Source organism: Bos mutus, chromosome 8 (genome assembly GCF_027580195.1).
Source record: "Bos mutus isolate GX-2022 chromosome 8, NWIPB_WYAK_1.1, whole genome shotgun sequence".
Classification (NCBI taxonomy): Eukaryota; Metazoa; Chordata; class Mammalia; order Artiodactyla; family Bovidae; genus Bos; species Bos mutus.
In genome coordinates this window covers 49,288,821-49,316,261 of record NC_091624.1, presented here as the reverse complement: position 1 = coordinate 49,316,261, position 27,441 = coordinate 49,288,821, and the positions used below count along the sequence as shown (strand labels likewise).

At 47.3% G+C, this 27,441-nt stretch overlaps 1 protein-coding gene and 1 pseudogene across 3 annotated transcripts in view; one reads left to right on the top strand and one right to left on the bottom strand.

The window, feature by feature from the left end:
• CORO2A (coronin 2A) overlaps positions 1-27,441 on the top strand; it is a 61,583-nt gene that overhangs the window by 22,135 nt on the left and 12,007 nt on the right. For all 3 annotated transcript variants that reach the window (XM_070375607.1, XM_070375609.1, XM_070375608.1), the window contains 2 exons: positions 13,155-13,355; positions 26,662-26,778. In XM_070375607.1, coding sequence (XP_070231708.1) covers positions 13,155-13,355; positions 26,662-26,778 — 318 coding nt within the window. The remainder of the gene's footprint in view (positions 1-13,154; positions 13,356-26,661; positions 26,779-27,441) is intronic.
• On the bottom strand, positions 15,479-16,228 carry LOC138988973 (prefoldin subunit 4 pseudogene; annotated as a pseudogene).

Genomic DNA, 27,441 nt, shown 5'->3' with positions numbered 1-27,441 from the left:
GGCCCACGGGTTCTAGGCCTGTGGGCTTCAGTAGCTGTAGCACGTGGGTCCAGTTTCTCCCTGGCCCTTGGGATCTTCCTGGAACAGGGATTGAACCTGTGTCCTCTGTGCTGCAGGTGGACTCTCAGCCACTGGACCACGAGGGAAATGTCGTGTCCAACTCTGTGCGACCCCATAGACGGCAGCCCACCAGGCTCCCCCGTCTCTAGGATTCTCCAGGCAAGAACACTGGAGTGGGTTGCCATTTCCTTCTCCGGAGAGGTTCTTACAAAGTGTAAATGAGATACTGTCACAGGTCCTGGCAGAGTCAGTCCCGGAGCAGAAGGGCCTCCTCAGCCAGAGGTGCTGACATCTCTCCTCTACTCTTTGTCCTACACTGGATCTCCCACCTTCCTTCCCTTCTTGGCCTGCAGGACCAGCCTGAACAGGTGTGGGCAGAGTCCAGGGAGGCTGGAAATGGGGAGAAAGCCTCACCATCCTCTCCTGGTGTCTGTTGCAGACAATGCCTGGGGAATTGATTAAGGCTGTGCAGGGGCATTTACCTCCAGGTGGATAAGCAAGTGGGGGAGAAGCAGGTAGGAATTTCCCATCACCCTCCTGTGTGTATGTGTATGTGGCTTGACCAGGAAATGAAATATTGGGCTGCCCAGGCTCAGGCAGGAGCAAGCAGCCCTCAGTCGTACCTGGGGACTCTTTCCACAGGGAGATGGGTTAAATGATGAAAGGAAGCTATTTTTCTGATTTAAAACTCTAGCTGCTGAGAAGTGGCCCAGGAATGGACCTGGAGGCAGGGTCTCCTGACTCAGTGTTTCTCTCAAAGAGCTGAGGTCTAGGGGGTGGCGGCGGGGCAGTCAGGCCTTGACCCCTGGTCAACTGCCTGCCAGCTCTTCCCGGTCAGTGAGGCTCGTCTCCTCCTGAGCCCAGAATCCTCCTCATCTCAGCATGCTCCACAGCCCCTCCAGCAGATAGGAGCCAGGCATGAAATGAACTCACTTATTTCTTCCTTGAACACAGCCCATAGTTGAGGAAAGAAAATTCTTGCCCTCCTAATCTGCCTCAGCCCCAACAGGCCACACCTTGGTTACAGACTTTGACACCTGACCCCTCCATGGACTCAAGTGCCGCTCAGCGGGTGTTCAGAGCCTCACCCAGCCAGCTTCTGGCCCTCATTCAGTCAGTTGGTTGCTCAGTCATGTCCGACTCCTTGTCACCCCATGGACTGTGGCCCACCAGGCTCCTCTGTCCATGGAATTCTCCAGGCAAGAATACTGGAGTGGGTTCCCATTTCTTTCTCCAGGGGATCTTCCCAACCCAGGGATCAAACCCGCGTCTCCTGCGTCAGCAGGCGGATTCTCCACCACTGCATCACCTGGGAAGCCCTCAGCCCTCATTGCTCCTCTGTGTTTGCTCAGGCCCCAGCTGAACTGGACCCTTGGTTGCCTGAATATGCCTCTGCCTGCCCATTCCCCCACTGTGAGCCCCTTGCTCTGCCTTCACTGAGCCCTCCCCCTGCAGTGCTGGCCCTGCTCTGTCCTGGGCTCACTCTGCTTGGCCTTGAAGGCTGAGATCAAACAGAGCCTCCTGGCGGTCTTCACCCACTCACTGGGTTTCAATCTCCCTACTGCCCTGAACTGAGCTCGCTGGCCTTTCCCTTCAGTCTGGGCTCCCAGCAGGTAAGGATTGTTCCTGCCTCTGCCCTACAGCATCTGGTGCAGGCAGGGCTCAGAGAGGGTCCCAGGGATGCTACCTGGACTCACTCTGGGCCCCAGGTCCCTGCAGCTGGGCAGGGTGATGTGTGGATCCACTGACAACAGAGTTTAGGCCCCCGGGCTGGGTACCCATCCCAGGGCTGCTTCAGTCCTCCCCCAGGGTCACCTTGGGGCTCTGAATGAGGCATTTTCCCTCTCGGGGTCTCAGTGTCCCTCTCTTTCCAAAGACAGATCCAGAGGCTGTGCCAGAGAGTGGATGGTTGAGCAGGAAGTGAAGCTACCAGATTTTCAACCTCCAGGAGGCATCTTTAAAAAGTCTCTGTGACCCTTGTCTCTCGAAACTCCCAGATAAGGAAATTGTGGGGCAATAAATCTTTGTGGAGTTTTGGTCGGGGCCTGGTCAGAGGGCATAGACAGGAAGAAGCCCTGCTCTGTTTCTCCGGAGGTCAAGGTAGGAACAGCTCTGGGGGCTGGGGTGGCTGCCAGGCTCACAGTCCCACTGCCCTTGCGGCCCCAGGATCTGGCACCTGCAGGCTGCAGAACCCGCAACCTGATGGTTCTAACAGGTGGGTAGGGCAGAGGCATTGCCATTTTATGAGTAGACAAACAGAACCCAAGAGGGGACAAGTTTGTCCAAGGTCATGTAGCAAATTGGCATCAGAATTAGAACTCTCCTGTGGAAGTGAGAGGCCCAGTCCCCGGCTCCTGGTACCCAGAGAGAGGGTGTTCAGGAGAGGCCTGTGGAGTGAGTGAAAGCTCAGAAAAGCAGCTAGGGCAGTCTCCTCCTGGGTACCTGCCTGTGGGGTCTGGCCTGTGGGTGGCCAAAGCTGAAGAGAGAGGACCATTTGGGCTTGGATGGCTTGGATGAAAGAAGGAAGGAACACAGGAAACAGGACAGGAGAAATGGAATGAAACATCCATCAACTGAGCTTCTACTTAGTACTGAAACCAAGCAGGACCCTGTGAGGCCCCCTGGGTCTCACAAAAAGCCTTTCTGGCTCTCCCATTTCTTCTTCATAGGATAAAGGCTTCGGTCTCCTAGATCTTCCCAGAGTTCCAAAGGGCAGATGCAAAAAGCTATTAGTTAGGGAAATAAGGAATTCAGAAACAAAGGAGAAACGATCAAGAAACTAGAGTGCAGTGGTTTAGACTCCCAGCTCCCAATGCAGGGGGCCTGGGTTTGACCCCTGGTAAGGGAATTAGATCTCGAGGGCTGCAACTAAAGCTTCCACATGCCACACCTACAAATCTCACAAGCTGCAATGGAGATCGAAGATCCTGTGTGTAGTAACTAAGACCTGGCACAGCCAAATAAATAAATATTTAAAAAAGAAAAATTAGCTGTCGTGTAGCTAAAGCAGGATCCAAGTTCCTCCTCAAGGGATATCTAAAACAATGCCTTTGTGCTCTTCTGTGGGAACTAAGGCCCCCACCAGGGGGAGGATGGAATCTTCAGGCTGGACCCAAGATTCCTGGAACACCTCCCTGTTACCTCACCACCAGTCAATCAGAAAAAAGTCACACACCTTGCAGCCCTCACCCCAAATTTTTCCTATTAAAAACTTCTCCCCCAAAACCATCTGGGAGTTTGGGATTTTTGAGCATGAGCACCTTGCTTGGCCCTGCAGTAAAACTTTCTCTCTTCTAAACTCCAGTGTTTCCGTACTTTGCATTGGTTTAGCCTCACCATGCATCGGGCACATGAACTTGTGTCCAATTACAGTACCAGACACGGGCAAGGCATTTTACATCTGTTACCTCCTTTAATCCTAAATGTTGGGAAACCATGCTGCTGGATTCACACCCAGGAGATCTTCCTGATCCAAGGATCGAACCGGAGTTTCTTGCCTCTCCTGCGCTGGCAGATGGATTCTTTACCACTGAGCCACCTGGGAAGCCCAGGCTAGGACTAACTGTAGGGCGGCTGGGATGTAAGGGGAGTGATGGAGTGTCTGGAGCATCAAGGCCACAAACAGATGCCCCTCCCTCCCCTGCTGCTGCTATTGCTGCTAAGTCACTTCAGTCGTGTCCAACTCTGTGCGACCTCATAGATGGCAGCCCACCAGGCTCCGCCGTCCCTGGGATTCTCCAGGCAAGAATGCTGGAGTGGGTACTGCTGCTCAAGACAAGGGTGTGGGCCAGGAGCTGAGCCTGCTGACTTGCTAACCCCAGCCCAGGCCCCAGGCAACTCCTCAGTTGCCACTAATTACCTGCAGGTTGCCAAAGTGGTGGCTTCAGGGCACTGGAGCAGTGGTTGCTGGTGCTAGAGCAACTTTAAGGTGATACCGCAGGTTCCAGGGCAAAAGAGAAACCCCAGCAAGAAGGTAGGAGGGGCAAAATAGCGTTTAGAATCAAACCCCATACCCGCCAGAGACGCTAAGAGGGCTCAAACAAACCTTGTGTGCACCAGGACCCAGAGACCCCACAGAGACTGAGACACAGCTGTTTTAGTGTCTCCTACAGAGGTACGGGTCAGCAGTGGACTGCTGCAGGGGCAGGGGCTCTGGGTGCAATAGACCTGCATATGGTGTAAGCCCTCTAGGAGGAGGTCACAATTAACCCCACCAAAGAGCCCCCAGAACTTACACAGGACTGGGAAAAAGACTCTTGGAGGACACAAACAAACCTTGTACGCACCAGGACCCAGGAGAAAAGAGCAGTGACCCCAAAAGAGACTGACCCAGACTTGCCCATGAGTGTCCAGGAGTCCCTGGTGGAGGTGTGGCCTGCTGCAGGGTTGGGGGCACTTCGAGCCTGCATGGGACCTTTTGAAGGAGGTCACCGTTATCTTCATTCAGTTCAGTTCAGTTCAGTCGCTCAGTCGTGTCTGACTCTTTGCAACCCCATAAATCCCAGCACACCAGGCCTCCCTGTCCATCACCAACTCCTGGAGTTCATTCAGACTCACGTCCATCGAGTCAGTGATGCCATCCAGCCATCTCATCCTCTGTCGTCCCCTTCTCCTCCTGCCCACAATCCCTCCCAGCCTCAGAGTCTTTTCCAATGAGTCAACTCTTCGCATGAGGTGGCCAAAGTACTGGAGTTTCAGCTTTAGCATCAGTCCTTCCAAAGAAATCCCAGGGCTGATCTCCTTCAGAATGGACTGGTTGGATCTCCTTGCAGTCCAAGGGACTCTCAAGAGTCTTCTCCAACACCACAGTTCAAAAGCATCAATTCTTCAGTGCTCAGCCTTCTTCACAGTCCAAATCTCACATCCACACATGACCACAGGAAAAACCATAGCCTTGACTAAATGGACCTTTGTTGACAAAGTAATATCTCTGCTTTTGAATATGCTATCTAGGTTGGTCATAACTTTCCTCCCAAGGAGTAAGCGTCTTTTAATTTCATGGCTGCACTCACCATCTGCAGTGATTTTGGAGCCCAAACAAATAAAGTCTGACACTGTTTCCACTGTTTCTCCATTTCCCATGAATTCATGGGACAGGATGCCATGATCTTCGTTTTCTGAATGTTGAGCTTTAAGCCAACTTTTTCACTCTCCACTTTCACTTTCATCAAGAGGCTTTTTAGTTCTTCTTCACTTTCTGCCATAAGGGTGGTGTCATCTGCATATCTGAGGTTATTGATATTTCTCCCGCCAATCTTGATTCCAGCTTGTGCTTCTTCCAGTCCAGCGTTTCTCATGATGTACTCTGCACATAAGTTAAATAAGCAGGGTGACAATATACAGCCTTGACGTACTCCTTTTCCTATTTGGAACCAGTCTATTGTTCCATGTCCAGTTCTAACTGTTGCTTCCTAACCCGCATACAGATTTCTCAAGAGGCAGGTGAGGTGGTCTGGTATTCCCATCTCTTTCAGAATTTTCCACAGTTTATTGTGATCCACACAGTCAAAGGCTTTGGCATACTCAAGAAAGCAGAAATAGATGTTTTTCTAGAACTCTCTTGCTTTTTCCATGATCCAGCGGATGTTGGCAATTTGATCTCTGGTTCCTCTGCCTTTTCTAAAACCAGCTTGAACATCAGGAAGTTCACGGTTCACATATTGCTGAAGCCTGGCTTGGAGAATTTTGAGCATTACTCTCCTAGCATGTGATATGAGTGCAATTGTGTGGTAGTTTGAGCATTCTTTGGCATTGCCTTTCTTTGGGATTGGAATGAAAACTGACCTTTTCCATTGCTGTGGCCACTGCTGAGTTTTCCAAATTTGCTGGCATATTGAGTGCAGCACTTTCACAGCATCATCTTTCAGGATTTGAAATAGCTCAACTGGAGTTCCGTCACCTCCACTAGCTTTGTTCATAGTGATGCTTTCTAAGGCCCACTTGACTTCACATTCCAGGATATCTGGCTCTAGTCAGTGATCACACCATCGTGATTATCTGGGCCATGAAGATCTTTTTTGGGTAGTTCTTCTGTGTATTCTTGCCACCTCTTCTTAATATCTTCTGCTTCTGTTAGGTCCCTACCATTTCTGTCCTTTATCGAGCCCATCTTTGCATGAAATGTTCCCTTGGTATCTCTAATTTTCTTGAAGAGATCTCTAATCTTTCCCATTCTGTTGTTTTCCTCTATTTCTTTGCATTGATCGCTGAAGAAGGCTTTCTTATCTCTTCTTGCTATTCTTTGGAACTCTGCATTCAGATGCTTATATCTTTCCTTTTCTCCTTTGCTTTTTGCTTCTCTTCTTTTCACAGCTATTTGTAAGGCCTCCCCAGACAGCCATTTTGCTTTTTTGCATTTCTTTTCCATGGGGATGGTCTTGATCCCTGTCTCCTGTACAATGTCACGAACCTCATTCCATAGTTCATCAGGCACTCTGTCTATCAGATCTAGGCCCTTAAATCTATTTTTCATTTCCACTGTATAATCATAAGGGATTTGATTTAGGTCATACCTGAATGGTCTAGTGGTTTTCCCTCCTTTCTTCAATTTAAGTCTGAATTTGGCAATAAGGAGTTCATGATCTGAGCCACAGTCAGCTCCTGGTCTTGTTTTTGCTGACTGTATAGAGCTTCTCCATCTTTGGCTGCAAAGAATATAATCAGTCTGATTTCGGTGTTGACCATCTGGTGATGTCCATGTGTAGAGTCTTCTCTTGTGTTGTTGGAAGAGGGTGTTGTTATGACCAGTGCATTTTCTTGGCAAAACTCTATTAGCCTTTGCCCTGCTTCATTCCGTATTCCAAGGCCAAATTTGCCTGTTACTCCAGGTGTTTCTTGACTTCCTACTTTTGCATTCCAGTCCCCTATAATGAAAAGGACATCTTTTTTGGGTGTTAGTTCTAAAAGGTCTTGTAGGTCTTCATAGAACCGTTCAACATCAGCTTCTTCAACGTTACTGGTTGGGGCATAGACTTGGATTACTCTGATATTGAATGGTTTGCCCTGGAAACGAACAGAGATCATTCTGTCGTTTTTGAGATTGCATCCAAGTACTGCATTTCAGACTCTTTTGTTCACCATGATGGCTACTCCATTTCTTCTGAGGGATTCCTGCCCGTGGTAGTAGGTATAACGGTCATCTGAGTTAAATTCACCCATTCCAGTCCATTTTAGTTCGCTGATTCCTAGAATGTCAACGTTCACTCTTGCCATCTCTTGTTTGACCACTCCCAATTTGCCTTGATTCATGGACCTGACATTCCAGGTTCCTATGCAATATTTCTCTTTACAGCATCGGACCTTGCTTCTATCACCAGTCACATCCACAGCTGGGTATTCTTTTTGCTTTGGCTCTATCCCTTCATTCTTTCTGGAGGTATTTCTCCACTGATCTCCAGTAGCATATTGGGCACCTACTGACCTGGGGAATTTCTCTTTCAATATCCTATCATTTTGCCTTTTCATACTGTTCATGGGGTTCTCAAGGCAAGAATACTGAAGTGGTTTGCCATTCCCTTCTCCAGTGGACCACATTCTGTCAGATGAAATATTGACCTGAGGCCAGACTATGGTGGAGGTAATGATTATCTTCATTACCTCCACCATAGTCTGGCCTCAGGTCAAATAACAGGGAGGGAGCACAGCCCCGCCCATCAACAGAAAATTGGATTAAAGATTTACTGAGCATGGCCCCACCCATCAGAATAAGACCCAGTTTCCCCCTCAGTCAGTCTCTCCCATCAGGAAGCTTCCATAAGCCTCTTATCCTCCTCCATCAAAGGGTACACAGAATGAAAACCACAATCACAGAAAACCAACCAAGTGTTTGTGTTTGATCACAAATAACCATGTGATCAAGGCTGATCACATGAACCACAGCCTTGTCTAACTCAATGAAACTGAGCCATGCCATGTAGGGCCACTCAAGACAGCTGGTCATGGTGAAGAGTTCTGACAAAACGTGGTCCACTAGAGAAGGGAACAGCAAACCACTTCAGTACTCTTGGCTTGAGAACTCTATGAACGGTATGAAAGGGCAAAAAGATAGGACACTGAAAGATCAACTCCCCAGATCGGTAGGTGCCCAATATGCTACTGGAGATCAGTGGAGAAATAACTCCAGAAAGAATGAAGAGACAGAGCCAAAACAAAAACAACACCAGTCATAGATGTGACTGGTGATGGAAGTAAAGTCCAATGCTGTGAAGAGCAATATTTCATCAGTTCAGTTCCGTTCAGTCTCTTAGTCGTGTCCGACTCTTTGTGACCCCACAGACTGCAGCACGCCGGGCTTCCCTGTCCATCACCAACTCCCGGAGCTTGCTCAAACTCATGTCCATCAAGTTGGTGATGCCATCCAACCATTTCATCCTCTGTCATCCCCTTCTCCTCCCACCTTCAGTTTTTCCCAGCATCAGGGTCTTTTCCAATGAGTCCGTTCTTCGCATCAGGTGGCCAAAGTATTGGAGTTTCAGCTTCAGCATCAGTCCTTCCAATGAATATTTAGGACTGATCTCCTTTAGAATGGACTGGTTGGATCTCCTTGCAGTCCAAGGGACTCTCAAGAGTCTTCTCCAACACCACAGTTCAAAAGCATCAGTTCTTCAGCACTCAGCTTTCTTTATAGTCCAACTCTCACATCCATACATGACTACTGGAAAACCCGTAGCTTTGACTAGACAGACCTTTGTTGGCAAAGTAATGACTCTGCTTTTTAATATGCTGTCTAGGTTGGTCATAACTTTTCTTCCAAGGAGCAAGCATCTTAATTTCATGGCTGCAGTCACCATCTGCAGTGACTTTGGAGCCCCAAAAAATAAAGTCTGACATTGTTTCCACTGTTTCCCCATCTATTTCCCATGAAGTAATGGGACGGGATGCCATGATCTTCGTTTTCTGAATGTTGAGCTTTAAGCCAACTTTTTCACTCTCCACTTTCACTTTCATCAAGAGGCTTTTTAGTTCCTCTTCACTTTCTGCCATAAGGGTGGTGTCATCTGCATATCTGAGGTTATTGATATTTCTCCCGCCAATCTTGATTCCAGCTTGTGTTTCTTCCAGTCCAGCGTTTCTCATGATGTACTCTGCACATAAGTTAAATAAGCAGGGTGACAATATACAGCCTTGACGTACTCCTTTTCCTATTTGGAACCAGTCTATTGTTCCATGTCCAGTTCTAACTGTTGCTTCCTAACCTGCATACAGATTTCTCAAGAGGCAGGTGAGGTGGTCTGGTATTCCCATCTCTTTCAGAATTTTCCACAGTTTATTGTGATCCACACAGTCAAAGGCTTTGGCATAGTCAATAAAGCAGAAATAGATGTTTTTCTGGAACTCTCTTGCTTTTTCCATGATCCAGCGGATGTTGGCAATTTGATCTCTGGTTCCTCTGCCTTTTCTAAAACCAGCTTGAACATCAGGAAGTTCACGGTTCACATATTGCTGAAGCCTGGCTTGGAGAATTTTGAGCATTACTTTACTAGCATGTGAGATGAGTGCAATTGTGCGGTAGTTTGAGCATTCTTTAGCATTGCCTTTCTTGGATTGGAATGAAAACTGACCTTTTCTAGGCCTGTGGCCATTGCTGAGTTTTCCAAATTTGCTGGCATATTGAGTGCAGCACTTTCACAGCATCATCTTTCAGGATTTGAAATAGCTCAACTGGAATTCCATCACCTCCACTAGCTTTGTTCGTAGTGATGCTTCCTAAGACCCACTTGACTTCGCATTCCAGGATGTCTGGCTCTAGGTGAGCGATCACACCATCGTGATTATCTGGGTCATGAAGATCTTTTTTGCATAGTTCTTCTGTGTGTTCTTGGCACCTCTTCTTAATATCTTCTGCTTCTGTTAGGTCCATACCATTTCTGTCCTTTATTGAGCCCATTTTTGCATGAAATATCCCCTTGGTATCTTTGATTTTCTTGAAGAGATCTCTGGTCTTTCCCACTCTGTTGTTTTCCTCTATCTTTGCACTGAGCACTGAGGAAGGCTTTCTTATCTCTCCTTGCTATTCTTTGGAACTCTGCATTCAAATGGATATATCTTTCCTTTTCTCCTTTGCTTTTCGCTTCTCTTCTTTTCACAGCTATTAGTAAGGCCTCCTCAGACAACCATTTTGCTTTTTTGCATTTCTTTTTCTTGGAGATGGTCTTGATCCCTGCCTCCTGTACAATGTCACGAAACTCTGTCCATAGTGCTTCAGGCACTGTATCAAATCTAATCCCTTGAATCTATTGATGCTTTTGAACTGTGGTGTTGGAGAAGACTCTTGAGAGTCCCTTGGACTGCAAGGAGATCCAACCAGTCCATTCTAAAGGAGATCAGTCCTGAATATTCATTGGAAGGACTGATGCTGAAGCTGAAACTCCAATACTTTGGCCACCTGATGCGAAGAATGGACTCATTGGAAAAGACCCTGATGCTGGGAAAAACTGAAGGTGGGAGGAGAAGGGGATGACAGAGGATGAAATGGTTGGATGGCATCACCAACTTGATGGACATGAGTTTGAGCAAGCTCCGGGAGTTGGTGATGGGCAGGGAAGCCTGGCGTGCTGCAGTCCGTGGGGTTGCAAAGAGTTGGACACGACTAAGGGACTGAACTGAACTGAAGGAAGACCATTATCTTTGCTCCTCTTTCCTAAGACAATCTATAGGACTTATTTCTCTCAGGACCTGGTGTAGAGAAGAGCCATGTGGCTCCTTAGCAAATGGTGGCATTTGTCTTACAGGCACTGAGTACATAAATCCCTTTTGATTCTGTTGCCCATGTTGAATTGACAGCTAGGAAGCTCAGACACAAATCCCCCAGGCCCACCTCCTCTGTGTACAGGATTGGGCAACCCACATTCATAGCTTTGCTCCCTCTACATTCCTAGTGATCTCTTTTTTCCTGCATTATCCCTCTGTCCCTATTTCCTCACCAAGGCTTTTTCTTTTTATTTCCTTCTATCTGTGTTCTCTCTATTTCTGTAAGGCTTCTCGCATCCTTTCTGGGATCAAATGGGCATTAATTAAGCAGCCCCTGCATTCTGTGCTGCTTCCCGTAGCTCTGGCAAATGCCACCAGGGTTTTGGGCAAAGCTCCCAAAAGGAGGGTTGAAATGTCTGAGCTTCACAGGACAGACCTGCTGCCATGAGGCTGATGGGCTACCTGGTGCTGTATAAGGGGCTTGGCTCATGTGTCAGGCCCCTGATCACTGTGACCTCCTGAGGTCAACTGCCTAATTTTGTGCCTTTGGACTGAGCACACAGAAGAGCCTCAGGGCAGACCACCCAGGCTGGGTCAGCGCCAGCCCTGTCTTTACCTCTCAGTCAAACATGCCTTTTCCTGAGAAGTGCCTGGGAGCATGGGGTGGGCAAAGCACTGTGCCGGGGATTCTTGGGGCAGTCCCAGGCCTTCCGTTGAGGAACCTGCAAGCTGGTAGAGGAGCCCTGACACCACACTCCAATTCAGAGCAGGGAGGAGAGACAGAAGAATGAGATCTCTGCTACTCAGTTTGGCTTTGGTGGAGGCCACCTGGGAGCTGGGGTAGAGGAGAGACGAGTACAGACAAACAGGGCCTGGGAAGAGCAAGCCAAGCAGAGGGAAAGACAAGGGTGAAGGCCCAGAGGACTGAAAATGCAGTAGGTACCAGGGAGACTGGGTGGTGTTCTTTATCTAGAAGGTGCCGTTTAGAAGATGAGCAAGAAAAAGGGAATCTTGGAATATGAGGTGGGACCCAAGCTGAGTTTGGCCTTGATCCTATAAAGCAGCAGTGAATGAGGAGCATCAAAGGGAGCTCTGAGGTAGGGGCCTAGGTTGGAGGAATACAGCCAGGCTTGCTGTACAGAACAGTCCTTCTGGCTGCGTGGGGAGAGAGGGTGGGAGGGCCCAGTGGGTCAGCAAGACCGAGAGGAAGGGGTTTGAACTGAGCAGCAGCAGGGGCAAGAGGAGGCCACATGGCACCGTAGATTTGGCCACTAATGAGCCCTGGGTCCTCTTAAGGCCATTCATGATATAGCCCTGCTTACCCCTCCAGCTTCCGTTCTCCTCATTCACGTCATCCAGTTTACATGGATACGTGTGTGTGTGTTTATTTTTCTTTTTAGCATCTTGCTAATCTTACGTATATAGCATATATAGTTCTCCAGACATTCCATTTTGGCCTCTGTTTCAGGGCCTTTGCCCAGGCTGTTCCATCTGCCTAGGACACCTTTTCCCCAGCTTACCCTGGTCTAGCTTACATGGCCAATTCCTACTCATCCTTCAAATCACAGCTCACGTGTCACTTCCTCTGAGGGCAGCAAGTCCTCCCTGGCTGCCATGTACAAACCTCCATTATTACCTATGATACACTGGGTCCCCGTGGCTCAGACTCCCCTAATGGCTCACTCATGGGACTCTTGTCTCCTGTAAGGCTGGGCTCAGGCTTGCTCTCTCCAAACCCCCAGTGTCTGGCACAGGGCCTAGTCGCACTGTGGTGCTCAGTCCATATTGAGTGAACAAATAGAAGACTGGATGAGGAGTGAGGGAGGGCCAAGATGCCTGGATGATAATAGTGCTAGTAATTATTACTATTGAGCAAGGGATCTTAGTGTATCATCTCATTTAATCTCATGATGCATCTGAGACAGATACTTTCTTTATCCCCATTTTATAAATAAGCAAACCAAGACTTCAGAAATTGTTATTTGCCCACCCAACTGGTAAGCGCAGAACTGGAATTGGAACCTCGGGCAGGCTGGCTCCAGAGGATGCAGTGTTAACGCACTTAGCTGGGCTGGGCTCAGTAGGGAGGCTGGGCTGTCTGGTAAGGTGTTGGATAAGGAAAGGAGTGGGGTGAGTTCTCTCCAGTTTTTCTGCTTTTTTGTGTTTGCACTCGAAGGAATGAAAAGCAAACAGGTCAGTAGTACTTGTACACCATCTCACCAGGCCCTTCCAAATAGCCACAATTCTAGCCTTTTCACCTGGGCACCTTTCCTAGCACGCCACTGTCCTCATAGAACTGACCACTGTTCTGCTCACACCCTCACCTTGAGAGGAGGTGAGACTCCGTATGTCCTATTCTCAGTTGGTGAACCTCATGTCTCTTCTGTCCCACTTGTCTCTCACAGATGTCATGGCACCCCCAGTACCGGAGCTCCAAGTTCCGCCACGTCTTTGGCAAACCAGCCAGCAAGGAGAACTGCTACGACTCTGTGCCCATCACCCACAGCGTCCAAGACAATCATTTCTGCGCTGTGAACCCCCATTTCATTGCAGTTGTGACTGAGTGTACTGGTGGGGGTGCCTTCCTCGTCATCCCCTTGCACCAGGTAAGGACGCCTGCTAGGCCCAGACCCAAACAGCTCTCTGGAGGCAGCACAGGACAGAGGGAAAGTAGAAAGAGCCTCAGTTTGGATTCCATACATGGGTTCAAGTCCTAGCCCTGCTGTGTGACCATGAATAAGTCATTTCACCCCTTTCAGTCTTGGTTTCTTCATTGGAAAAGTATTCCTCTCCTGGGATTTCAGCTTCTTGCAATTGTTTAGGACTCCTATGAGGAGTCTTACATTTAGGACTCCACTGCAAATTCATTCCTGAATAACATTAAATGCATTGCCGGGCTCACGAGACATTGGGGAAGTCTCCAAAGCCAGCTCCTCTCTCCAAGAGAGAACAGGACCTTGAGGCAGAATCTAAGTAGGAGAGCTAAGCAGCAAGTGAACAGGAAGAACAGGCTTGTCTTGTGGCAATCGTTGACAGCAAAAGTTGGGACATATGCAATTGCTGATATTTAACAGACTTTGATTCCCAAAATGGCAGTTTCATATAGATTAATTTTAACAGCAGATCTTTTCAGGATCCTGAGTCTCTGCCTTGAGGCAGCATCTCTGAAGGGACTTGGAGGGCTGGTTTTCGGCGGAAGCAGAAAGTTTCTCCAGAGAAAAGTATCTCAGTGTCAACAGGACTCCCACAGATTAAGATTAGGGAAGTTCATAAGCTGAGAGCTACCAAGCATGTAAGTAAGCATGAGTAAGCATCAGCTGAAAAAACAAACAACAGACTTAGAGCCCTAAAGGACTTTAGAAGTTAAAACCACACATAAAACGGATTCATAGATCACGTTTTCTGATCCCAATGCAGTTGAGTTAGAAATAAATAACAAAAGAGAAATTTTAAACTCTCATTCATTTAGAAGTTTAATAACACCTTTCTAGGGACTTCCCTGGTGGTCCATTGGTTAAGACTCCATGTTTCCACTTCAGGGGGCACAGGTTCAATCACTGGCCAGGGAACTAAGATTCCACAAGCCGATCAGCCTGGCCAAAAAAAAATAATAATAATAAATAAAAACACCTTTCTAAACAACTTCTAGATCAAAGAAGAAATCAAAATGGAAATTTAAAAATACTTGGACATGAATGAAAATGAAATATATCAGTAAAATTATGGGGATGCAGGGAAGTGGTGTTTCAAGGGAAATTTGCAGTACTAATGCTTATATTGGGCTTCCCAGGCAGTTCAGTGGTAAAGAATCTGCCTGCCAATGCAAGAGTCACAGGAGACGTGGGTTTGATCCCTGAGTTGGGAAGTTCCCCAGGAGGAGGAAATGGCAATCCACTCCAGTATTCTTGCCTGGAGAATCCCACGAACAGAGGAGCCTGGCAGGCTTCAGTCCTTGGGGTTGCAAAGAGTCAGACACGACTGAAGTAACTGAGCAAGCACACACACAGAATTCAGTACCCATTCATGATCAAAATAAAAATTCTTTGCAAACTAGGAAAAGGGATCTTCACTAACATAGGAAACAGAATTTTTTTTTAATTTATGTATTTTCTGCTGTGCTCAGTTGCCGTGCATGGGCTTTTCTCTAGTCACGGTGCTCGGACTTCTCATTGCAGTGGCTTCTCTTGTTGCAGAGCACGGGCTCTAAGGCGCACAGGCTCAATGGTTGTGCTGCATTTGGCTTAGTTGCTCTGCAGCATGTGGGATCTTCCCAGATCAGGGATTGAACCCGTATCTCCTGCTCTGGCAGGTGGATTCTTTACCACTGAGCCACTAGGGAAGTAGCACCACAGCCTCTCCTGTCCCACCCCACCTGCCTCTTGTCTTCTAGGAAACAGAATTTTTTAAACCTTTTGTTTTGAAAGACTCTCAACCCTACAGAAAAGTTGCAAAAATAGTTGAATAAATGATTATCTTTCACCAAGATTCACTGGTTGTTAAGATTCTGCCAAATTTACTTTTTGTCTTTTTTTTAATATCGTTCTCTCTGTATGTGTGTATAAAAAAATTTTATTTCTGGTCAAGTCTAACCCAGGATCATGCATTATATTTAGTTGTCAGTTTACTCATTAGACTAGTCTACTTCATTTCATAATATTGACATTTCAAAGCTGTAAAGCCCAGCTGTTTTTTTTTTTTTTTTTTTTTTTCTTTTCTTTATTTTTTTCTTTTTGACTGCTTAACTGATTTTAATAACATGACATGAAGCCCCTACAGTTGATATAACTGTTATGCAAAATACATAGATGAATACTGTCTTCTTTTAAAAATATAAAATAAATAAGCAAGACATGAAAATAGGCAAGTTTCCGTTAAATAAATGAAAAATTTAAAAAAAGTTTTGCTTTCCATTTCATTTGAAGAAGGGAAATTATCATTTTAAACAATATTCAAGTTTATTAAACAAATTAAAAAAAATTTTATAAAATGTTTAACTTTCATCAGCTTCAAGGTTTATGTTACTCCCGAATTTTGCATATAACTGAACTTTCAAATCTGCTAACACCCGCTGAATTGATTCCACTCTGGATTCTAAGGCGTCAATTTCTTCTTGCAAATTTTTCTTGGCTTCTTCTAACATTTCTTGTGTTTCTTCTTGAGAATGACTAATGAAAACATCGCCAATATGATAAGGTATCATTAAGCAGTCGTCATCTGCAAGCATGATGTCCTCACAGGCATCTTCTAAATTCTGGAGTTGTTTCTTTTTTACTTCTATTTCTTCCTTCAGCTCTGTGATTCTACTTGTATTCCGTGCAAATTTGTTTATCTTTTGTTGATCCTCAAAAGTGACATTGACATCTTCTGCAGCCGCCTTCTTCATGGTGGCCGCCATCTTGGGACTGCGCTACGGCGCGAGGCGGGGAGGGCGGCCAAGCGGACCCGCGGCCCCGCGCCCGCCCTCGCTCGCCCTCGGCCCGGACCCAAGCCCAGCTGTTTTGAAGGATGTTGCTAAAATTGAATTTGACCTATTGTTTTCTTGTGATTAGATTCATGTCATACATTTTTGGCAAGAATATTAAATAAGTGATGTTGTATCCTCAGTTCATTATGTCGTATGACCCATGGTCAGGGAACTAACACCCCCCCCAAAAAAAAAAAGAATATAAAACGTGCTGGCCTGCATAGTAAGACTAGAAAAATAAGTTAAAGGTATAAGGATTGAAAAGGAAGAGATAAAACCATATTGTTTACTGATGTGATTGTCTACATAGAAAACCAGAAGAACATAGAGTCAAATTACTAGGAAAAATAATCAGTGTTTGGAAGGTGTCTGGATGAAAAATCAGAATCCAAGTCAGAATTGCATTTTTACATAACAAGAGTGCTTAGAAAAATGTAAATATTTCCAGTAGAATGAGAAGAGTAAATACACAGGAATTAATAAGCAACACTGAATAGGAGAAAATTACAGAGCATCATTGACAGGCTAATAATGATGACCTAAGTAAATGGAAATGTATGCCATGTTCATGAATAGTCACTTTTCCCCCCTCCTCCAAATGTCCAGAGCATTCTCCTTTTTATTATATGTTCCATAGCACATTGCTTTCTTAGGATACCATGCTCTGAGTACTTTGAATCAGAGTCACTTGTGTTCTTCTGGTAGTACTTCTTACTGTACTTGCAATGTGGGAGGAGTTGGGGAGAACCAGTACTTGGCTTACCCATATATCACCCGGTGGGCACACACAGTTGATACTTATAAACTTTCATTGATTGAACAGATCTGTTCTCTGTTTCTATACATTTGCTTTTTAAGAATATCATACAAACGGAACCATACACTATGTAGCCTTTCGGGCTTAACTTTTTTCGTTCAGTGAATTCTCCGGAGATCCATCCAGGTTGTTGTATGTATCAATTGCTTATTCTTTTTTATTGCCGAGTAGTAGTCTGTAGTCACGAAGAGTTGGACATGACTGAGCGACTTCACTTTCACTTTTCACTTGCATGCATTGGAGAAGGAAATGGCAACCCACTCCAGTGTTCTTGCCTGGAGAATCCCAGGAACAGGGGAGCCTAGTGGGCTGCCGTCTATGGGGTCGCACAGAGTTGGACACGACTGAAGCGACTTAGCAGCAGCAGTATTCTGTGGTGTGGTTGCACAGTTTGTTGAACCCTTGGCTGTTGAAGGCCATCTGGACTGTTTCCAGTTTGGAGCTGTTAGGAATGAAACTGCTATAAACATTTGTGTACAGGTTTCTGTGTGCACATAAGTAAATTCCATTTTTCTGGGATAAATGCCTAGGAGTGCAATCTCTGGATCATAAAGTAGTTACATGTTCCATTTTATAGGAAACTGCCAAGCTATTTTCACAAATAGTTTTATAGCATAAGTAAAGTATTACATGGAACATAACTTCTAAAAAGTCCTTTGCTGTTTATCTGAAATTCAAATTTTACCAGGTATCCTCTTTTTATTTGTTAAGTCTGGCGTCTCTACTCCCAGGTGATGCCAATGCTGCTGTTTTTCAGCAGCTAGGCTCTATTCTAGTTCTTTATTTTTTTATCATTACAAAAAGAATTTTCAAACACAAAGGTAGGTAAAAACAATATCGTAAACTCTTCACACCCAGATTCAAGAATTTTGAAGACTTTGTCATGCTTGCTTCATCCATCCCTTTTTTTTTTTCCTGAAATATTTTAAAGCAAAGCCCAGACTGTCATTTTACCCCCACAGAGTTCAGTTTGCAATTCTATAAAATAATAACATTTTCTGTTATTGACATAACAGAATGTGACATAATAAATATGGTTTTTCTGACATAACCACAATGCCAGGATCACAGCAATTTCCTATGATGTGAAAAAGCCCCTGATTGCCTCATAAATGCCTCTTTGCTCCTGGTTTGTTTGAATCAGCATCAAGAAGGTCCACACATTGCATCTGGTTGACATTTTCTTAAGTAACCACATCCAGTGTGACGGAGCAGGAGGGAGAGGCTGAGAGAGGAAAAGGACCCTTGCTGGTCCCATGGTGCCGTGCTTACCTGGGCAGCCAGGCCTGCAGGCCCTTTTCCATGTGGTCAGCAGGACCAGAGCTTACACTGCACCTTTATTAGCCCGTTTTATGGGACGTATTGCCCCATTATATGGATAAGGATGCCGAGGCTCAGGGAGCTGACTGTCTGAAGGACCCTGAGCAGGAACGGTGTGGACCCAGACCTGGACATGGTCTTGGGGCCCCACTCTCATTCAGCCGACCTGCACGCCTGAGTTTTGGCTCTGGTTTACATCGGTTCCTTGTCAGTTACCAGGGTTTAAGTCCCATCCAGGCACAGAGAACGTCAGTAAAGGAAGAAAGGAAGGGACAAGCTAGCGAACTCCTTATTTTAGCACAGGATCGGAAGATTCCTGGCTTTACCACCATGTATGGGATTTATTCTCAGAAGGGCCAGGCTGCCCCATGTGGTGTCAGGTGTCCCGAAGGGAGTAACTCCACAGTCCCTTTCTTCCACCCTGTGACCCAGGGTGAACCCATTGCAGGGTGGCGCTGGCAGCCTAGGCAACCAAGGGCTGCGCTCAGGGAACAAAGGCTCAGTGGGGAGGTCTGGGGACACGCCCGCCCTGAGCCTGGGGGACATGCCAGGTTGGGCTTTGGACCCTGGCACCAGGCCTATGGCAGACCCACCTGATCAGATGGGAGGTGGACTTTGCTATGAGGTGTGGAGGTCGGGAAGAATGCCAGTAAGAACAGGCAGAGCTCTGGGGTCAAGCCCTGCAGCATCGCTGGGAGTAGACCAGGCCAGAGGAGGGCATGGGCTTGGGGGGCCAAAGGGACGCATGGTGAACAGGTGCCTGGGAGCAGGGGGAGGGAAGCACTTCACTGCTGTGCTCTTGAAGGCCAGCCAGACCCTGCTTAAGCCTGTGTCATGCCATGTCACTCCTAGGACCCACCCCCTCTCCCATTGCCTGCACACAAAGTCCTGCCTTTCTCACCAGAACTCTTGATCCACATCCCAGCTGACGCTGTAAGCCTCAGAGCCCTCCACAGCATACACCTGTTCCCTCCATACTCAGGTTCCCCTTCTAGAAATGTAGAGATGCAGGGTGTGTGCTAGACTGTTTTACTGTTTTTCTTTGGGGGAGAAAGTTTCTTCCAGTTCTAAGAGTCTGTTCAGCCTGGAACAGAGCTGGCCTGGGACCAGGGAGGTGGCGTGGGGTGGAGGTGTCCTTGGGGGTCCAAAGGACAGAGCTGAAACCAGAAGTGGAGAGTAAGGGGAGTAGGGAGGGCCACAGGGAGGCTATACTAAGTTCCGAGTAAGAAGTGTTTGCTCACAGTTTGTAACAAGGTCTGAAAGTGAAATAAGCCACCTAGCAGGGACATGGGCTCCCCACCTCTGGAGGTGACCAAGCTAGGTTACCAGATAGCCTCCACTGTTCACCACTTCCAGCCCTGGGTGTGGGCTTCTACAGTGGACCCTCCCCAGGCTCATCTGTGCATATGAGAGGAGGACTGATGAATGATGCATTCCCTAAATCTTCCTGGGAACATGATTTGCATTTTAGCAGCACGTGTATTCACAAGATTAGGGAACACTCCTGTCATCTTGTCCCTGCTCAGCTGTTTCCTCTGGGCAGCGCTCTGACTAAGTCTCACCGACTCTAGTTAGGACACATCTCATCTGTCCACTTGTCCATCTCTCCATGTGCATCTCTCTCTATGCAAGGTGACCTGTCCCCTCTTGTCTGGACTTCTCTGCCTTCCTACCCATTAGTCTACCTTTCCTCCTGTTTGCTTTACAATCTCTCTGCTTGAAACCTATCTGTGTATGGCCCAGCCTTTCTGACTTGCAATGCTTCCCCTTCATCCTAGTTTGGTCAAAGTCTTTAAGCCCCAATTCAAAGGCATCCTCCTCCAAGAAGCCTTCTTTGATTGACCCCCCAGGGCATTTCTTCTGCCTATGAGCCCTGAGTACAACTATATCTTGCCTCCTCCACAAGTTGGCGGCTCCTGGAGGGCACAGATCATGAATAATTCATCTTCTGCCGCCATTTGCATGGGACATAAGATCTGGCACATAGTAGGTCCTCACTGAAAGGCCTGCATGATGTGATGATAACTATGGTGTGAGGATAGCAAGAGACAGACCATGAGTGAGAGAAAGCATTCCCAGTTCTCACGGCTCTGCCGTGGTTGGAGTGGCTCTGATTATCAACCCTTGCTATCCCCAGCTTCTGCGTTCTCAATGGGGATTCTTGCACTGCTTCCTGGGGTGGCTGGAGGGAAATTAAATAATTGAGCAGAGCCCCTAGCACAGGGCCTCGCACATAAATGACTCCTGAAATTATAGTTCCTAAAGAAAAATACTTGCAAACATGTTCCTTATAGATGTAATAATGTACTTGAGTGCATTCACTGAGGACACCTTGGCCTCACTAAGTACATCCTGGCCCCTGCAAAGTACTGAGCAACAATAAAGCTGGGTAATTGTGATTAGTTCTGATGAACTTACATTAGTGAATTTCCTGAAAGCTCACCATGTACCAGGTAGAGTCTTTTTTTTTTTTTTTTTTTCATTTGGTCATGCCACACAGCTTGTGGGAACTTAGTTTCCCGACCAGGAAACGAACCCTGGCCTTGGCCGTGAAAGCTCTGAGTCCTAACCACTGGACCACCAGGGAATTCCCGAGACAGAGTCTTAAGCACTGTATGTGTATGAACTCATTTAATCCTCACATCCACCCTGAGATTCTACTACTGTTGCCACTTTGTAGATGAGGAAACTGACCAAGAGGCAGGTTCCCTGTGAGCCCTAAGGTCACGATAGTAACCCCACAGCCTCTCCTGTCCCACCCCACCTGGCTCCTGCCTTCTGGGTCCTACCGTCCCGTCCACCCCATCTGCCGCGGGACAGCCCCTCAGAGACTCGGAGGTGCTGTCTCTCCAGGCTGAGCAGCTCCCTGGCGTCTAGGAGGAGGACAGGTGTGTCTCCTCTGATTTAGAGTCTGTGCTGTGTGCACTAAGTCACTTCAGTCGTGTCCGACTCTCTGCAACCCTATGGACCATAGCCCTCCAGGGTCCTCTGTCCATGGGGATTCTCTAGGCAAGAATACTAGAGTGGGTTGCCATGCCCTCCTCCAGGGGATCTTCCTAAGGGATCGAACCCACATCTCTTACATCTCCTGCATTGGCAGGCAGGTTCTTTACCCCTAGCACCACCTGGGAAGCCTCCATTTAGAGCCTACACACACACACACACACGCACACACGCACGCACGCACATCCATAAATCAGAGTCCTGTCCTTGGCTGACTGCTGACCTAATGGGCTGAAAGGCAGCAATGGCCTCTGGATTATAAATATCCCTGTCCTGACAGGGCTTTTAGCAGCCTGGTCAATAGCCCATCAGACTGGCTAATGTCTATTAATGTGGGTCCTCCCACAGAAACCCTCTTAGGCACAGGGCCGACCAGCCTCTGGGGACCGCCTGCCATCCTTTGTTCACTAAGAAGGAAGAGAAGCTGTGTGGGGCTGGGGCCTCTGCTCTTGGAGGCCTGGGAGGAGTGCCCACCAGAGCTAGGCCTGGCTCTCAGGTACCTCCGAGTCTGAGGCTCACAGAGCTGGAGTCTGGAGTCTGGAGTCTGAACGGGGCTCCTGGGCACATTGCCTCCAGTCAGCCAAGGCCAGGGACAATCAGCTCTCTCGAGAAACCTTTCTCAGGGCAGAAACTGGGGCTTGGCCTGGGCCAGAGTGCAGAGATCAAGGCCTTGAGAGCACCTGGGTAGGCCACAGCCAAAGACAGTGCTGCTGACTGCTTTGGCCCTTTGGCCCAGGAAATGATCCAAGAGAAGGGAAAGGCTGTGTGCAGGAAGGGGGTCAGGACACTGACTCAGACAGGGCTGGTGCTCCCTCAGACCACAGTGAGTATGCCACAGGCTCGCCCTGGGCTCCAGCCCAACTCTGCCCTTCACCTTCCCCATGACCCTGGGCAAGTTCCTCCTCCAGCCTGGGCGTGGGCGTGGGGGTGGGGGTGGTCAGTGATCCATTAGTAATGCCTGCCACAGGTGCATGCCAGTTGAGCTTTGCTGTGTTTTTTACCATTCCTGATCGCAGAGCCCCTCAGACACTGCAGTTTTATCAGAAATTTTTAGCTAATCCTGCAAGGACCTGATCTTTTCAGAAAGTCTGTAGTCTTGTCTTAAATATCTTTTTAAAAAAATTATTTATTTTTAATTGAAGGATAATTGCTTTACAATGTTGTGTTGGTTTCTGCCATAGATCAACATGAATCAGCCATAGGTATACACGTCCCCTCCCTCTTGAACCTCCCTCTTAAATACCTTTTTATTGCAAAATTTTACACAGTTTTTATAGTTTAGAAAAAAAAATTTTAAGATACAGAGGATGATTTTTAAAAAGCCACACCCATTTAGCTCACCATATAGAGATAACCGTGAATAACAGTTTGATGCATTTCCTTCCAGTCTTTTTTTCTCAACTTTAGTGTACATGTGTGGGACTTCCCTGGCTGTCCAATGGTTAGGACTCTGTGCTTCCAATGCAGGGGATGTGGGTTCCATCTCTAGTCAGGGAGGAACTAAGATCCCTCATTCCAAGAGGCACAACCAAAAACTTTTATAAAAAAAAAAAATATATATATATATATATACATGTGTATATATACACATACGTAGATGTATGTGTATGTTGGCAACCCACTCCAGTATTCTTGTCTGGAGAATCCCATGGACAGAGTAGCCTGGCAGGCTACAGTACCTAGGGTCACAAAGAATCGGACACGACGGAAGCAACTTAGCACGCATGCATGTGCGTATACACACACATGTACATATAATAAAAGCTCTTATTTGAGCACTTACTATAGGAGATCACTGTTGGACTTTTCAGCTACAGTACATCATTTTACCCTCATCACCCTGCAAGGAAGAGATTATTAGTCATCTTTTAGGACAGTAGAGAATGACGTAGTGGCTGGAGCGATGGTCCCATGGAGACCTGAGCTGGGCCTGTGGGTGCAGAGATCTCTTTGCAGGGCCCTCCCTCCAGGTGCTGCCTTCTGCTCTCTTCCCTGCCCGGGGGCCCGTTTTCTTCATCCAAGAAGAAGGCTAAACCATCTGAAAGAAATTGATCTTTTGCTCACCTCCTCACACAGCACTATCAAATGACACATCCGAAGCTTTTATTTTCCCTCTCTCTCTCTGAATGTCTGTTGTTGTTTAGTCGCTCAGCAATGTCCACTTCTTTGCAGCCCCATGGACTGCAGCATGCCAGGCTCCCCTCTCTTTTACTATTTCCCAGAGTTTGTTCAGATTAATGTCCATTGCGTTGGTGATGCTATCCAACCATCTCATCCTCTGCCACCTTTCTCCTATTGCCTTCAATCTTTCCCAGCCTCAGGATCTTTTCCAATGTATGTGAAAGTACTTTTTTATTTTCTAAACCCTTTGATGGTAAGTTACCTATATCTTTTCCCTTTATCCTTAAATACTAGTATGTTTCCTAAAAATAGGAATTTTTTCTTACATACCCACAGTACATTGTCAAATTCACTCAGTTGAGCTTTACAATACTTTTATCTACCATTCAAGTCCCAATTTGTCAAATAATGTGCTTTATAGAGTTCCCTCTCCTGGAAGGGATCCAGTCTAGGGAGAGATGTCTAAGACTCTTTCCCAAGGAATGAGATCAGAATTGGGCAGAGGATTTCTGAAGGGGAGCCTGGGACCATGGCCTGTTTTCAGAGCTAAGATGCATGAACCAGAGGCTCACGTGTCTGTCTCCTAGTTTGCCAGAGTAATAGGATGTCCTATGTCTGTAGTCACGGCAGCTGCCCTCTCTGTAGCCCTAGGAGGCAAAGCCATAGAGCGTCCCTGGTCTTTGCTTCCTCTCCCTTGGGCATGGTCTCAGGACATCCCACAAGAGTGCAGGGGGCTCTGCAGAGTTGGGCAGGTGAGGGAAGAAGAGCCTGTGGGTGTTCCCTGAGTTCACTCTGTCCTTGAAAATACATTTTTAAATGTCCCCGAGACTATTAGTTGTGTGAGGTCAAGTACTGCGTCTCATATTCACCCAGCACTTTGCATTGGGCCTGTCCTCCAGGCTCCTTGTAATAATCTGCCAGATGGGTGGGTGTCAGCCAGTTTTCTTCTCCCCTGTCTCCTTCACTTAGATATAAGGGTGGAGCCTTCTGGTGGGCGGGCTCTAACACCTGAGGCTGGGCAGCGGATGTGGGCGGTGTCTGCGTTGGCAGGCAGAGGGCGTTCTGGGCCCCGTACTGCCAGGGCCATGCAGTGTGATGCGTAAAATCAGTGTGTTGGTCCCTGCCAGCTGCCAGCTTCTGTGCTTGAACTGGTGTAGTTTTCTTATGACCCAAGAGTTCTCCGCTGCAGGGCTGTGAAACTTGTGTGTCCTCCCAGCCCCTAGACAGGAATTCTCGGCAGGAAAGAGGGGAAAGGAGGAAATGCCCTTTCTTTTTTCTTTTTTTTGATTCATGTATTTTTGGCTGTGCTGGGTCTGCGTTGCCGCGCAGGCTTTTCTGCGGTGGATGGGGGCTACTCTCTAGCTGCAGTACGCAGGCTCCTCATTGTGGTGGCTTCTCTGGTTGTGGGGCACAGGCTCTAAGGGTGCACAGGCTTTAGTAGTTGGAGCTCCCTGGCCCTAGAGCACCAGCTCAGTAGTTGTCGTGCACGGCCTCAGTTGCTCCATGGCATATGGGATCTTCCCGGATCAGGGATTGAACCTGTGTCTCCTGCATTGGCAGGTGGATTCTTATCCACTGTGCCCCAGGAAAAACCCACCCTTTCTTTTTAATTGAAGTATAACTCATATGCTTCCCCTGTGGATCAGCTGGTAAAGAATCCATCTGCAATCTGGGAGACCTGGTTCGATCCCTGGGTTGGAAAGATCCCCTGGAGAAGGGAAAGGGTACCCACTCCAGTATTCTGGACTAGACAATTCCATGGACTGTATAGTCCATGGGGTCGCAAAGAGCTGGACATGACTGAGCGACTTTCACTTTCATAACTCACATACTGTAAAATTCACCATTTAACTGTATAATTCAGTGGGTTTTAGATATTCACATGCTGTGTAACCATCACCACTAATTTGAAAATAACTTCGTCACCCCCAGAAACCCCATACCCATTAGCAGTCACTCCCCATGCCCTAGGCAACCACTAGTCTGCTTTCAGTCTCTATGGATTAACTATTTTGGATTTTTGTTATTGTTGTCACACCTAGAAGCTTCTGGGATCTTAGTTCCCCAACTTGAGACATGCCCAGGCCCCCAGCAGTGAAAACGCAGAGTCCTGACCACTGGACAGCCAGGGAATTACCGCTATCTTGGACTTCTCACATGTATCAGTCAGGGTTCAGAATTCTATGTACCAGGGAGTGTGCTTCTTTGCTCAAGCAGCAGAACCACATCTGGTAGATCATCTAAGCAGATCATGCAATATGTGGCTCTTTATGTCTGGTGTCTGTCAGCTAGCATGATGTTTTCAGTGTTCACCCACGTTGTAGCCTGTGCCCGTACTTCCTTCCCTTTTTTGAACGTATTTCATTTTATGAATATACTGGGGCTTCCTGGGTGGCTCAGCGATAAAAGAATCTGCCTGCAATGCAGGAGACGCAGGTTCTTATCCCTGGGTTGGGAAGATCCCCTGGAGGAGGAAATGACAACCCACTCCAGTACTCTTCCCTGGAGAATCCCACGGGCAGAGGGGCCTAGTGGGCTATAGTCCACGGGGTCGGAAAGAGTTGGACATGACTTCATTCCCTTTTTTGAAAAATATTGCATTGTATGAATACACTACGGTTTTATATATCCATTTATCCATTTATGGACATTTGGGTTGTTTCCACCTTTGGGCTATTTTGAATAATGCTGCTGTGAACATTGGTGTACCGTTTTTTTTGTAGACGTATGTCTTTATTTCTCTCGGGGCTGTACCTAGGAGTGAATTATGGGGTCATACAGTAACTCTGTTTAACCTTTTGAGGAGCTGCCAGACTGTTTTCCTCCGTGGCTGCACCATTTCTGCATTCCTGCCAGCAGTATATGAAGAGAAATGTCCTTTTATTAAACACCTACCGTGTGCTAGACATTTGCGCTGGACCCTTCCCATCCCTCACCTCCTATGACCCTCACTCGAACTCTCTGAAATATCTGTTACTGCCTCCATTTTCCTGAGGCTCCGAGAGGTGTTGTGACTCCCCCAGGATCACACCGGGATTAGTGGTAAGTCCTGGATTCACTACTAGCTCTGCCCTCTACATCTTCCTGTCCACTCAGTGACTGCTGGCTGCCCTAGTGACTCTCCTCCAGATGCTAAAGTGGAATTAGCCGCATCCTCTCCTCAACCTCCCTGGGTACTGTTTTACAGACAGGAAAGTTGGACCCCCACTACCCAAAGGTCTGCGGGCACAGAGGGAATGTCTTAGATGTCAAATGGAACCCTTTCAATGATTTTGAGATCGCCTCCTGTTCTGAAGATGCCACGGTGAGTGCTCCTTTCCCGAGAGGAGTGGGGCTGGGGTACAGGGAGATAGAATGGCATCTGGATGCATCTCTGACGCTCCTGACTCCTCCATCCTTGACAAGGTGAGGTCACTGTGTGAGGAGGGCATGAATTAGATAGAAGTTCTGGGCTCCGTGGACTTGGGGTGCCACCCCTCCTCTCTATGGGCCTCAGTCTCCCCATCTATAAAATGGGCCTAATAGCTCCCAACCATCCAATGCAGATCAGTGTCATTTCCTGATGGGAATGCACATCTTCTGGGGAAACTATAAAATGCTGTGAAGGGCATTTTTTACTGTGGCTTGAAAATATTATGCCATATAATCTCATAGACAGTGGGGAAGGAAGATCTTACTTAGACGGAAGATTTAAAAGGATAAGACTGGGAGCATTAAATGCCTACCTTCTCACCTTTAGTCTTCCTCTTCTGGGCCATCCAAGGGGGCCTCTCTCACAGAAGGGGTTGGGGGTTGTCCCTGCCCTGTCCTGCTCCAGAGACTGCGCTGGCTTCCCAGTACCCTGAGGATATAGCATAAACCCTTCCTCTTGGCATTCAGAGCTCTCCCCTGAGCCTTTGGGACCACTGTACTCTGAGGGATATTCTCTATAGGCTGAGAGGTGGACTTGCTGTGATCTCCAGCCTGG